This window comes from Branchiostoma floridae, chromosome 11, assembly GCF_000003815.2.
Source record: "Branchiostoma floridae strain S238N-H82 chromosome 11, Bfl_VNyyK, whole genome shotgun sequence".
NCBI classification, from domain to species: domain Eukaryota; kingdom Metazoa; phylum Chordata; class Leptocardii; order Amphioxiformes; family Branchiostomatidae; genus Branchiostoma; species Branchiostoma floridae.
This window is the reverse complement of record NC_049989.1, coordinates 21,531,287-21,546,201: the sequence shown is the minus strand read 5'-3', so window position 1 is coordinate 21,546,201 and position 14,915 is coordinate 21,531,287. Positions and strand designations below refer to the sequence as shown.

The 14,915-nt window shown below is 46.7% G+C and overlaps 1 protein-coding gene across 1 annotated transcript in view; it reads left to right on the top strand.

Moving 5' to 3' along the window:
• The window catches only part of LOC118425948 (mesocentin-like), a 43,657-nt gene extending 29,561 nt beyond the window's left edge, over positions 1 to 14,096 (top strand). Inside the window, exons 7-8 of the mRNA XM_035835119.1 lie at positions 4,095 to 4,289; positions 12,060 to 14,096. Coding sequence (XP_035691012.1) covers positions 4,095 to 4,288 — 194 coding nt within the window. The 3' untranslated portion in view covers position 4,289; positions 12,060 to 14,096. The remainder of the gene's footprint in view (positions 1 to 4,094; positions 4,290 to 12,059) is intronic.
• The last annotated feature ends 819 nt before the right edge of the window (positions 14,097 to 14,915 follow it).

The following is a 14,915-nucleotide window of genomic DNA, read 5'->3' as shown; positions in this document are numbered from 1 at the left end:
GAGACAGTGGTGATGGGGGCCTGTTGAGACAGTGGGATGGGGCCTTGTTGAGACAATGAGGATGGGGGCCTTGTTGAGACAGTGAGGATGGGGGCCTTGTTGAGACAGTGGTGATGGGGGACTTGTTGAGACAGTGGTGATGGGGGCCTTGTTGAGACAGTGGGGATGTGGGCCTTGTTGAGACAGTGGTGATGGGGGCCTTGTTGAGACAGTGGGGATGGGGGCCTTGTTGAGACAGTGGTGATGGGGGCCTTGTTGTGAGAGTGGGGTTGGGGGCCTTGTTGAGACAGTGGGGATGGGGGCCTTGTTGTGAGAGTGGGGTTGGGGGCCTTGTTGAGACAGTGGTGTCGGGGGCCTTGTTGTGAGAGTGGGGATGTGGGCCTTGTTGAGACAGTGGGGATGTGGGCCTTGTTGAGACAGTGTAGATGGGGGCCTTGTTGAGACAGTGGTGATGGGGGCCTTGTTGAGATAGAGGGATAGGTGTCCTTGTTGAGATAGTGGGGTTGGGGGCCTTGTTGAGATAGAGGGATAGGTGTCCTTGTTGAGACAGTGGTGATGGGGGCCTTGTTGAGACAGTGGGGTTGGGGGCCTTGTTGAGACAGGTGTCCATGTTGTTTATTTCTCCATGACGCCTTCCGTAAACCCACTCAGCCCTCCGCAGTGCCCGGATGTTTGTTAGAGTGCGCGCTAGCTGTGCATGTTCGACATGACCACCGGGGTGGGTTTGGCCCCAGCTGACCACCGATGTTTCCCTCACAGATTGTATGTTTCTCCATTCCAATCCAGCTTCACTGGCACGCAGTGGTTGGTTGTCTTGCATTCTAGCTTGTGGCGAAGGCCTGTGTCTTATCAGCAAACTTTGCTTGATATTCGAAGATGAGAACCCTTTTCACAGAACCTGAGTCTCCTAGATCCTGCCTGCCATCTCAGTTCCGGCATTGTCTATTTTGACTTCATAAGGACTTGATGAACTGTGCTCTTAATAAAGCCATTTACTTGTTTGAAAGAAGACTTTGTGCAAAAGTAGTAGGTCACATGCCGTTGCCTGCCATAAGTGGCTTGAAGAGAATACCATGAATGCCGCTTAGTGCTTCTTACATTATCTTTAACTTTCCTTGTTACTGTAAGCGATCTCCTAGCTACTCTTACCAACGGGTTCTTCCCCTACCGCAAATCGACTCGTTCAGAAGATTAAGACCGACTGCCCTTCTGGGACTCGAACTCACGACCTTTAGATCCTTAAGCGGGATTGCTGAACACATGATAACGATACTCTGTCTAGATGGAACACATGATAACGTGGCGCTACCTGTCGCCTTTAGCACCTCTGACATTTAGATTCCACCAGTACGTGATGAAATGGTAAAGGTCAAGGTCAAGTCAAGGTCAACCCGTAAAGCTTAGAGATCACACTTTTTCTCGTATAGCTTCATCCCAAAACGACGGTAAAATCTACGAGGAAATGTTCGTTTTTTAAAAGCATCGCACTTAAATCCTCCAAGGCGAAATCCGCAGCATGCATGTGGACCTCTCCGGCGAGCGCAGTGTCCTTGTTAAACTGTTACAGCATATCTTTTTACAGTTCAAGACTCTGTTTTGAATAAAAATATCTCCCGGCAAGGGGAGACGTCTGAGGCAGACATTCCTGTGAATGCTCTGAGGGGAGAGATATCGCCTGCTTAATTGACCAGTGAAAGCGACTTAATTGACCAGTGAAATTGGAACAGGCTAATTTTAGAGTTTACAGTTCTTTACAGCCTGATTAAGAGTCAGTACCTGCGGCACTGTGACAGTTAGAGAGGGTTGTATAGTTTTATTCCGTACGTGGTACCCCCAGTGGTGTCGGGCCAGACGCGTTTGATCCATGGTCCTGTTTATTTGCTTAACTGAGCAGGAAAATGTAGCAGAAATAAGCCGTTATTAAGGATTAATTCCAACATGCTTCTTCCCTTTGATCGTCGCTGCCGGTTTTACGGGGTGGTGTCGGATTTCTCCCGCCCGGCTCTGTTACTGGTTAGAACCGGCCGGGTTGGAGAGACAGGTACCCGACACTTTAATTTTGGGTCCGCATAACCGATAAAACTCACTTGGGCGTTCCCTGGATCTTGCCGTGTCACTGATTTTGCGCCCTTGGGAAAGGCTTGGGGCTTCCTCACTTCACTCAGGTGAAGATAAGTACCTAGTTTCAGCTACGGATGTCTTGTTTCTTTCGCATAACCGGTAAACCACCTGTAGTCGCTACAGAGCTGTTTTGTACGGTAGGTACAAGATAAGACCGGACTGTAAGGGTTGATCCACTCGCACCATGATGGACCCGTACTCTTTTCCCTTCTGAAGCGCGGAGGGATCTTAAACGTACTGAAGGTGTAGCTCTCCTCAAACATGGGACCTCTGCTTGACTGTGTCTCTTGTCGGAGCTAGATACATGTAGTTATTTTTATCTGAGGTGTGTAAAGAAATACATGATAAATGCCTTAACGAGCAAAAGGGCACATACTTGTGGTCTGTTAGGGATTCTGACCCAGAACCTTTAGATTTCAAGTCAAGAACTCTAACCATAGACCATCGTGCCACCTGTAACTGCCTTATTCTTTAATTCTTCATCGAAGGAACAAGGCAGACTTCACTCCCTTACCCATAATGCTTCGTATCCCTTCGAGCACCACAGACAAGAATAGTCGCACTAAGGATGTTTGTCAGTGATGCATTGTGCATACTGGGAATTGCCGGTAGACAGACAAGCAAAATATAATTCTTCATTGCTTTGGGGTGAAGACTTGCTAAATGATGTATGATCAAAAATATAGCGCTGACTATTAGTCAAGTTGTTATCATATATATCTAATTGAATTGCCTTTATGTAATTACGTTAGTTTTGTGATTCAGAACCAGGCGGCAATAATAAGGATACTGTTTGTAGTTTAAAAGCAAACAGGTGGTGGGTGAAACGGAGGCTATTTATGGGGGTTATCAAGCACAACAACGTGTAACAGAGATGTTTGATTGCCCACGTCTGTCTCATGACTAAGCTCTTCCCAGATCGGTGCTGACTGGCGTTATCAGTACCCAGGCCCCGGGCCGTGAGAACGCCTCCGGAAGACCCTGACATGTGGCCATTTCTCGCTCTATTTATAACTGTCTGAACCTTGCCGTGCCTCACTGGCCGTGTTTTGATATGGTGGTGGCCTGGAAGCGCCAAGCAGATGTAGTCAGGAAAAAGCGTCATCAACACAGGCTCGACGTTTTAATTTAGGACTATCAGAAGGGGGTGATCCTATTCTCGCCGAATAGAGCAGGCACATCATTGTCAAACAACGCCAGGAGTTAGATGTGTAAAGGTTATGTCTGAGAGTCCCCCCGATGTAGTATATAACCAGCTGCGGCCGTGTATCCAATACAGACATAGATACAGATCGAGATGTTTACAATACAAGGTCTTTACAATCGTTTCATCTACGTAATTGTGCACCTTGTTATCGCGCATGGGTCTTCGAGGTCTTCGAATGATCTTCTGGGTATCTTTTAGCCATCTTTCAGCAATCTTTCAGTAGTTTTTAAGCAATATTTCAGTGATCTTTCAGTGATCTTTCAATGGCCTCATTAACCTACTTTTAGTCATCTCCAAGGTATTCCGATGACCTTCCATGTATCTTTCAATGACGTGCTGTTTGGTTTGTTATCGGTTGTCTGACGGTGTCTCCGTTCCGTGGAACAAGGGTCTCAGATGTCTTCACTTTCACTTCTCGCCGTCAAACAGACTCACACAGTGTCCAGCAGCATGGGCGTTCGTCTGAGCTGGTAAATAACATTATGGGAGAGTCCAACTGTTTCCAACAACTCACGGATTGTTCCGCACGATATCCGGTCTTCTTCGGGATGACTGACCCAGTTGCTTACGTCACCCTTTAAAGTCACGTGACTTCAGCAATGGGTCAGTCGTCATGACGAACGCCGGTGGTCTTGTTGACAGTTCGGCGAGTCGGAAAGATTTGAACTTTCCCATAACGTGACCGTAAGTAACACGAGAGTAACACGAAAGTAACACTGCCGTCCTGTGTGTACTGACCTTGAGGTGACCTTGCTATGTTTCCCAGGTAACTGTGCGGGCGGCCAGAAGTCCTGTAACTGCGACAAGAACGACCTGGTCTGGCGGTCCGACGAGGGCATGATCCGCGACATCGAGGCTCTGCCCGTCACGAGGCTGCACTTCGGAGACACCGGCGACTACGGAGGCGGCTCCACGGAGAAGGGCTTCTTCACGTTAGGGCCGCTACGGTGCAGAGCTTAAGGTGGGACAAACAAACAAACAAACAAGCAAATAAGCAAACAAGTAAACAAACAAGGGCTTCTTCACGTTAGGGCCGCTACGGTGCAGAGCTTAAGGTGGGACAAACAAACAAACAAACAAACAAACAAACAAACAAACAAACAAACAAACAGGCTAACAAGTAAGGGCTACTTAACTTAAGGGCCGCTACGGTGCAGAGCTTAAGGTGAGGCAAACAAACAAACAAACAAACAAACAAACAAACAGGCAAACAGACAAACAAGTAAGGGCTACTTCACGTTAGGTCCGCTACGGTGCAGAGCTTAATGTGAGGCAAACAAACAAACAAACAAACAGGCAAACAGGCAAACAAGTAAGGGCTACTTCACGTTAGGGCCGCTACGGTGCAGAGCTTAAGGTGGGGCAAACAAACAAACAAACAAGCAAATAAACAAGCAAGTAAACAAACAAGGGCTTCTTCACGTTAGGGCCGCTACGGTGCAGAGCTTAAGGTGAGGCAAACAAACAAACAAACAAATAAACAAACAAGTAAACAAACAAGGGTTACTTCACGTTAGGGCCGCTACGGTGCAGAGCTTAAGGTGAGGCAAACAAACAAACAAACAAACAAACAAGCAAATAAACAAACAAGTAAACAAACAAGGGCTACTTCACGTTAGGGTCGCTACGGTGCAGAGCTTAAGGTGAGGCAAAGAAACGAACAAACAAGTGTTGTTAGGGTCATAAAACGTAAATACACAAACAAGCACTCAAACAAACAAACAAACAACAAATAAACAAACAAGGGCTACTTCACGTTTGAGCAGCTACGGTTCAGAGCGTAAGAAACAACCGTAAAGTGAGAAGGACCGCAATGAAAATGATACGGAAGAAAACAAAGAACAGAGAAAGGAAAGCAAGAAAACAAAGAAAGAGGAAAAGTGAAAAAGAAAGAAAGATACGGAAATAAAGGAATAAAACGAAAGAAAAATATAAAAGACGCGCGAGAGAGAAAGAGAGACCGGCGTTTGTGTTGAAATATCGGCAGACTCTTCAGTAAATCGGTTGAAGTGCACACTGGCAGGTGTAATAGTACAGGAGACCATCCATGGCAGCGTCCCTGTTCAATACGGCCCGGTTATAGGACCATGATCACTTCCATGGCGTTGGAGAAAGAGGGTGTACAATGATTACAATCTGTGGCTTAGTTCAGGATGAAAATGATACATGTTTTTCATGACCCCAAATCTGCTATCAGGCGGATCTACTCACGCCCTGCGGCGCTGTGTTCTCGGACAGGGCCCCGTCATGTTCCGGGGGATCTGCTCACGCCCCGCGGCGCTATGTTCTCGGACAGGGCCCCGTCATGTTCCGGGGGATCTGTTCACGCCCCGCGGCGCTGTGTTCTCGGGCAGGGCCCCGTCATGTTCCGGGGGGATTTGCTCACGCCCCGCGGCGCAGTGTTCTCGGACAGGGCCCCGTCATGTTCCGGGGGGATCTGCTCACGCCCCGCGGCGCTGTGTTCTCGGACAGGTTCCCGTCATGTTCCGGGGGGATCAGATCTCGCCCTGCGGGCCTGTGTTCTCGGACAGGTTCCCGTCATGTTCCGGGGGGAATGCTCACGCCCCGCGGCGCTGTGTTCTCGGACAGGGCCCGTCATGTTCCGGGGGGATCTGTCACGCCCCGTGGGCCTGTGTTCTCGGACAGGGCCCGTCATGTTCCGAGGGGATCTGTCACGCCCCGCGGCGCTGTGTTCTCGGGTCATGTTCCGGGGGGATCTATAACGCCCCGCGGCGCTGTGTTCTCGGGCAGGGTCCCGTCATGTTCCGGGGGGATCTGTCACGCCCCGCGGCGCTGTGTTCTCGGGTCATGTTCCGGGGGGATCTGTCACGCCCCGCGGCGCAGTGTTCTCGGACAGGGTCCCGTCATGTTCCGACAGGCTCCCGGCATTCTGCCGCGGATGTTCCACCGCGCGGGGTACAAATTGACGGCGATGATGTTTGTCAGTCCGTAAACCCGCCATAATGACGCGCGGATTGTCAGGGTAATTGTAGATCAGAACCAGGCGCGAACCGCGGCGCTTACTCCGGTCCTTATCGCGGCCGCCTACACCCCGCGTCTTTGATGTTATCGGTGTCTAGACCGGGACGAGGCGGCGATAATGGGTGCCCACTGCTGATGGTGCGAGACTCGTTAGCCGCAAGGATCGCGGGGACTTGTCACCTGATGGGCAGGCAGATATGGGAATAGGAGGATTCCATATGGGCACGGTCTGTAGGAGACCGCACCGTCGGGAGACCGCCGATCGTCCTGAACATCTACCGGTATCGTATAAGCCGCCCGGATCGGGCGGACTTGTCGGGATCCGACCTTCTGAAAGACAGGTGCCACCGCCGACGTGTCGGGACACGACCTACTGATAGGTGTCACCGCCGACTGACACGGGACTAAGGAGGATTCAATAGGGGCATGGTCTGTAGGAGACCGCACCGTCGGGAGACCGCCGGGAGACAGCTGGGAGACCGCTGAGCGTCCTGAACTTCTCCTAGCCGACACACCACATGGGAGACCGGCGACACACCGCAGGGAGACCGCCGGGAGATCGACGAGCGTCCTGAACTTCTCCTAGTATCTCAACGGTCTATCAGTGATGATCATCTCAATGATGTACAGCTGCAATGCTCTAGGTCTCTCAGTGATGTTTGATAATCTTTCAAATATCTCAGCAATCTACAAATAGTGAAAGCAATAGTTTTCCCTGTCAGGTTTCAAAGGCTTCAACAGTCTTTCCTCCTCACATCTTGTTGGAGATAAGCTTCCCCATCCATGAGCACAAAGAGCGCTGCAGACACCACAGAAACATCATCACAGATACGTACAGTAGCCGCCACTCTTGAACCCTCGCTTGTTTTTCAAAACCAAGTCTGACACAAAGTGCTTATTCCCAAACCGCAGGATCGATATACAATGTCACCTTGATCCTATGCCAAATGTTTAAATGCCAAGTACGTCCACACAGTGGTAGGGACAGACAAGGAGCCGGCAGGGACGGGTGCGTGACACTGCGGTACAGAGGAACGCAGACGGAACCACAGACTGACACTCCAAACTGTTCATTATGTCAGGTCACGCACTCTTACATGTAGTTAGGTGGAGCGCGCTAGCCTACATGCCTTAGTTTCTAGGCCAGGAACTGGCCCCTTGCTCCTCTGCGCCAGGTAACTCCATTAGTGAACTGTTTTAGACGTTTGTTAACGACTCAGTGCGAATTGTATTACTTTGGTGAAAGTGCAATTCAGTTAACTATATGTACATATAACTAACTGCTAGACTGTTGATTTAAATGTTCAAATAAAAGCCAGTTATATATAAGCATCCCCACGTTGCACGGTCCGGTGCTCTAGTTTCCACAGTCTTAAAGGCAACCTAAGCAATATCACATTGTTAAGAGTGGAAATATTCTGAATATGGCAGTCTGCATGATATTGACATCTAATGCACTATTTTAGCACATTTACATCATTATTTCATAAATTGAGCCGTTAAAAACAGCACGGGAATGAGTTGCACAAGGATTCCAGATCAAGTCCTTATTTTTGGGGGGTACAATAATAAGGAATATCATCGTGCAACTTGTCTCTGGGCTGTTTTTAACCACTCAAAGTATCAAAGTATGCTGTAAATGTGAGAATACAGTGCAGCAGATGTCAATATCATGAAGATTGCCTTATTCAGAATATTTCCACTTTGACGCTGTAATATTGCTTAGGTTGCCTTTAAGACTTAGTTCAGTGTCTTTTGTGATCTGGCCCTTCCAACGCTGAAAGTACCGACCAAACGTACGTGGTCTCTACCACCCTACCTTGGGTGGATCGCAGACCTACAATCTACCCGACCTTCACCTTGTCCAGACAGAGTAGCAGCCAAAGGCCACTAAAGGAGAGATGATGAAATGATAAAAAAAGCCACGTGATAAACCAAATGATAAAAAAAAGTACCCATCTAGCACGAGAGGCCAGAGAAAACAAGATCAGCCCCAAAACGTGATTCCAAGATTTTACGAGACAAAGAATGTTGCATCATGATGCGAGCGACATGAACAAAATGAAATATCCAAGAACACTTCATACTACGGAGAAACGAGATATGTAATTTTGACGATTTACATTGAATATGTCCCTCGCCATCTGCCTTCCTCGCAAACTCTTTGAGCTATTTCTCGATTTGTCGAAAATACTTTAAAAGGGATCCTTAGCAATTTATTAAATGAAACAAAATCCCCTTGAAGTCCAGAAAACAATTCAAGCCCAATACCCAGGGGATGCCATCCACTGAATACATTTCTTGCGGCCCAAGGTAACAGGGAAAGATGCAAAGTTCAGAAGTATCGTTAACGTTAGTGAAAGCGTCCTTGACCTAATGGGTTAACGATCCTTCTCTGTAACGTCCTTTGTACCAGACTCCGTTTTCCAGCCACAAAGGCTTGTTAGCGCGGCGCCGCTTTCACTTTCTGACCGCAGCCACTTTCACTTGCAGCCCCCCGCCACTTTCACTGCCGCGAGTGAACTTCCGCAGGGCGCTTATCAGCAGCGCACCATGTCCACCGCGCGCTAAACTTAGCGTGACCTTTCAACCTGCCGCGATAATCACCCTTATCTCCGCACTGCGCCTTCCCGCCGGGTCAAGTTCACGTCTAAGATCCGAGCCGGTGCCGGGCCGTGACCTTAAGATAAGGATAAGTCTTGTCGTAACAAGCTTGTAGATTACAGAGGGAGGAGATTGAAAGGGAGACGCGAGCAGCTTCAAAGGAACAAATCAAGGAACAGCCAAGATTCGGTTCTGTCAACCCTGGATCGCTTAGCAAGCTTTCTTCCCTAGTTCGGTTGTAAGGTGAAATCATTAAGTACGACCTCATGTACATGTCATAGTTGTGAACTCATTTATCGAGTGAACAACCTTTACCTTCAACAATCCCATGTGAAGAGTACCCAATCTAAACAACAGAATAGAGCAGAATATAGTCGACACAAAACTGCAAATGAGACACACAGAAAAGACTGGTTGATAAAACTACAACCGCACAGAAGCGTTCGTATTGTCACCGTACTTTGTACAAATGGTATTTACACTAATCGAAATGTTTAACCCAATATAGAAGGGGGTGGGGGGGTGCTAAAAGTGCCTGCGCCAAATTTGACGTCGTATAACAGCCCAACGACGTGTGCTAGGACTACTTAACTTGATGAATTTTCCCAGAATATTGTTGGCAACAATTCTACGAAAACGTTAGTGATTTTTTGTGTTGCCATGGCAACGGGTTTCTGACAGACATATTTTACCAAATCAACAAATTTCAGTTTAAATAATGAGGATTTAGGGTTTTATTGCCGAACCACACTTGTTTTTAAATGTCATTAGCATCCTATTTATGATTGAATATTTCGATTTTCCCGAAGAAGCGTTATTTTGTGGGAAGTCTTAAGGTCTCTTAAGACTAAGGAGCGAGGACCCCCGGAGAAGTTGAACGTAATCTGTAATTCTGTACGATCGACTTCTGAAGAAGGTGCAGTTTGTAGGAAATTTTAAGGATCTTATAGGACGTGTTAAGGCGAGAGGACCCTTGGAGAATTTAGACGTAAAGTCTTTTAGAGCGACTCATGGGTCGGAGAAAGTGCAGTTCTGTGGTAGATCTTATAGGACGTGTTAAGGGAGAAGGACCCCCGGAGAAGTTGAACTTAATCTTGACGTCTATGCGGGAAGCACTGTGGATATCCTGGCGGGGAGTCAGTGGGAGGTCGGCGGGAGGGTGTTGGTGGTCTCCGGGGAGGGTGTTGGTGGTCTCCGGGGAGGGTGTTGGTGGTCTCCAGGGAGATATCCTTATCGGGACGCCAGGATTGCCTGCCACTGATCCTTACTACACGACACAATGGAGATAGGGAGTGTCGAATGGTCCCTAACCACCAGTTATCGGTTAATCGTCAGGTTTCTGCCCCCTATCCAGTCTGTCCACTACCATTGTTCGGTAAAGACGTCGGTTAAACCTATGTAAGGGCCCTTACTCGTACACCTACATTATCTCGGCTCTTTACTTTGCGTGGCCTTACGTGGGATGTCCCTGTAGCTCAACTGGTAGTGGCCTCACAGCTGAGCTCCTGGTTACAATTAGTTGGCAACAGCGAGACCCCCGGTTCAATCCTGGGCAGGGCATTTCGGTTAGGGCTGCACCCGTCTTTCGGAAGGGACGTTCATGTAAAACGGGTGCCGCGAGCACGTTAATGTCTTTACAGAGGAAGGGATATCAACCCCTTATCATACCCTTGTACGGAAACAGTATGGAACTGTAGTGCCCCTAGGCACTTGGGGTAGCCTGGGTACCATCCGGTTAGTAGTTCGCTCCTATGGTCGCTTCTACTGCCTATATCTATAGCAGAGAAGAGACTGTATATAGTGTGAAAGAAACGTCGGAGCTAGAAGTGACTGTATACAGTGAATGATAAACGTCGGAGCGAACTGCTATCTGGATGGTACCCAGGTTAACTTGGGGGGTCAGACCGAGCGAACGTGGCCTTGTGTAGGGGTGAGGAGGGGGAGTGCGGGAACAGCAAGATTTACACGATACCGCTGCAACGGAAACGATCCGTCACAAAATCCCGCCAACAGATAATGTCCAACAGGCGTCAGGGGAGCCAGAGGTCGCCAATCTGTCGTGATGTCCTTCAACTTGTTCCGTTTTTTTTTTCTGACAGAAAATTCCCCTGAGAAATACGTGCCAAGTTCGGGAGAATGTCACGGACTTGCCCCCCCCCCGTATCTGCTTGGAGGTTACATCAGACATGGCTAAGACACGGGCTTCCCCCTCGCGTGCGGTTTGTCCTTGCCTTTGGGATTGATGGTTGTAATGAGCTTTCCTTTCTTGGAAGTGGGGGAATTCCACGGAGGGCAGACAGCTTGGGTGCCAAGAAGTGCCCAGGACGTGACAGAGCCCTCAACGGCCCTTCTTGGAGCGGTTAGAGAATCCCAAGGTCGTCTAACCATCTCCCAAGGATCTTGAAGGATCTTTCGATGATGTCTAAGATTTTTAAAGACCCACAATGATCTGTCAAGATACATCCAAGGTTTCTCAGGGATCTCCAAGATTTTTAACTATCTCTTCAATGAGCCCCACGATCTTTCAATGACTTTTTAATCATGAGACGTGTGAGTAGCACAAACCGACTATATATAATGCCCATGCACTACAGTCCTAAATTTTCATCATTACCAAGAAGCGAGAAGAAGCCTAACTTCTTTGCTAGACAAGTTCTGTGATACTTTTACATGTGTTTTCTCTTTGTCGTGACCTGCACTTGGCTCGCTCGGGCACAAATATGCACCATAAAGCTCTTCATTCAAATGATCTGGAAGATCTCTGATGATCTAAAGTCTTTCAAAGATCCCTCAAAAATCTCAGGGGTCCCAACAGTTCTAGTGACGTCTCCCTGGTACGCTGAGGAAGGTTAGACATTCAGGAATAACATTACATGATACAAAATACATCAAACAACTGTCTTTCGGTAATCTTCACTCGTCACTGGATGCTGAATCACCTGACTGTTTAAATAATAATTCATATCTTGTTGCTTGTGTTATCTTGTAACGTACGTAGTCTTTTAATGAAGTCAGCAATCAATGTCGCCAACGGTCTCTGTTAATTCCGTCGGATTTGGGCTTAAAGTTAAAGGATATTCATTCAACAATGTTTGTTCATACTTGTGTGACTAATGTTTGTTTGTTTTTGTTTATGTTTCTCCAGGTAGTTGTGTGAGCCGGCGGTCAGGTGCCCCGCCTGTCCGCCGTGATGTCATAATCAGACGACCCTCCTGTACAGCAGCACAGCCTCCCCCGACGCCATCTCCCGCCAAAACCCAACCCGGTGTACCCGCTCCTCTTCTTCACAGCTTCATCCCTTCGGTCTGGCTTCGGGAATTCCGACTCTTGTCTACAAGATTGGAACCACGTTTGGTCGGTAATCACGTCACGTGGCCGGGGTGGGAAGCCGCGGTCCCCGCCGCCTCGTGTCGCGTCGTTCCTGCCAACTTTAGGGACGGGCCGGGGCCGGGGGGGACCCAGACAACCTCCACCCAGCTGGATCCGCTTTCCCCGCACATTCCGCCCGAGTCAAGACGCAACCTCCTGTTACGTAACGCCCAGATAGCCATCACATAATTGTTTGATTTGTCGGTTGTAACGAATAAGTTATTGTAAAGTTAGACAAGGCCCCATACCCGACACGTTCCCTGGCACGCCGACAGAAGGAAGCTTGCCACCAGTGTAGCAGCACCGCCAGGCGACTTACTTACCAACTGCAACCCATTGATAACTGACGTAACAAGGATACATTTATTGATTGTTATTAATTGTTATATACATACACAAAAATCAGCATTTTTAAACCATTGTTCATGTGTTATAGTTAAACAAATATTTGGTGCTAATAGTGTTTTACTAACTACACGTGCAGGGCATTATAAATGACCTTAGACGACATCTAACATAGTAACGTCACTCAGGATGTACATGCTACCTAAGTCATAACCACTGTCTTCTGCTAGATACAGAACTAACTATAGACTCACGCTTCTCATCAGAGCATACTTTTTTTTTCAATTTGTCCGAGATTTTGTTGTTGTAAGCTAACATACAAAGAAATGTTGTGGAAAGGTCCCCTTAAGATTTATATAGTGGGACTACTGTAACTACTAATACTGTTTTATTTTCAATGCAAAGAAAACCACAGTGCTCTTTATCATAGTGTTTCCGACTTAACACAATTCTCTAATTACGTAGTTAAAAGACGGCTTAATGAAATTCGAAGGGATCAAAGTTGTTTCAATGTGTTATTCCATTGGGTACAGGGGACTATAATAGATAGACTAGCCCCTTTTTGAAATGACAAAGAAGAAGAAAGTGTATTTGATGTATTGATATATTGTCCCAATGGATAGTTTTTTGTTGTTTGTTATAGAGGGATCTAGGCACACTTTTGTTCCGCTGTGGTGAAGTGATGTTCGTATTCACTTCTGCTGCTTTGTAATTATTAGCTAGAGTTAGTAATTTTACTTCGAGTCAGGTCTCAGTTATTAACAGTTGTAGGAATCAATTAACACTCAATAACCCGCAGAGAGAATCGTCTAACATTGTTTTCCTGGCTTCCTAAAGAATTTCGTGTATATGTTTTATAGTAGTCATTGATACCCTAGTTCACCTTAATTCGTGGGGTAACCTATATTCGTTGTTTTAAAAAAACTGGGTATTACATAGATTTCAGGTCAACGACGTGGGTTTCAAATGTCAACATTTTCAAGGTATTGCAATGTGAAACTACCTTCCATCGACTTAACTATCCCCAAATACCCTCTTTTTATATACAACGGATATAGGTTACCCTACGAATAAAGGTGAACTAACGTATCTAGTATAGCTCTGAAATGTAGACTGTTTCTAGCGTATGAAAAGAGCAAAGTGTAACTTTGAGAGAGTTGAGAGGCGCTTGTTTGAACCGATGCAATGAGTTAGCCTTATATATATAGTCCGAGATTCTTTCAAAGACAGCGAATAGACTTAAGAGTCTTCAATACTCCACAGAGTCTTAAACTGGCCACAGCGAATCTTCAGACGTCTTTTAAGTTCTTATTCTGCGCTGTTTTAGGCCAGAAGTACCAGAACACTGTAAGAAGCACGCGTGGCAATGATGATACCAAATCTTAAGATTTTTGTGACGGCACAAGTCCACTTCTGTCATGTCTCTAAGATGGAAGACTTGTCAGTAATAAAATGGTGCTACAACAAACCAGTGCGTGATTTTTGTCGCTTATTTTAGTCACGCGGATACGGTCTCCAAGCAGATGTCGGGTTGGAAGATGGTATATTTTCTGAGTGACAGCCGGGATTCTCCCAAGTACTAGTAATATCACCAGGTATTTGAAAATTATCTTAGTTCACTTTTTATGTATGTACTTCTGAATTATAAATTTTACTGCAATGAACCCGCATTGTGAGGTTATAAAAGCACATAGGTCAGTTTATTATACAGGAAAGTTGTTGGATGGCGTCTTGATAATTTAAGGTGAAAATTTGCTGAATTGAACCTAAGGTGTGGTAAATTTCCGAAAAAGTGACAGCGGGCGATTCCAACAAGAATTTTACAGGTAATTGTGGTGTGACCTAACCTACATAAACGTAAACCAGATGAACAGTTCCGTACAATGCCAAGGTTTGTAAGGGGAAACAGATGATGTCCACACGCAGCCTTCACATGATGTACAGACATGCACCAAAAAGTAGTTACTCAAGCAACTGGATATGGTTTTGGAAACGGTCAGACGTTTCAACTGGATTCCAACAGTTTTCGTCAGTGGCACTGAAGTGATCTGGAAGAATCAGGTCTTTTATACTCTAACTATGAATGAAGACAATTTTAGATGTCCAATAGGAAACGTTGTAAGACAATTCAGACTGAAGTGAAGACAATTTGGATTCCAAAGAAAACAAAGGTAAGGCAAGGTCAAGCTGAAGACAATTTGGATTTCAAAGGATACCAAGGCTAAGACACTGCTGCAAATGAGTCAATTAGCTCCTGTTGTTTTAGTTGCAGGAGCTAAAAGTTTTG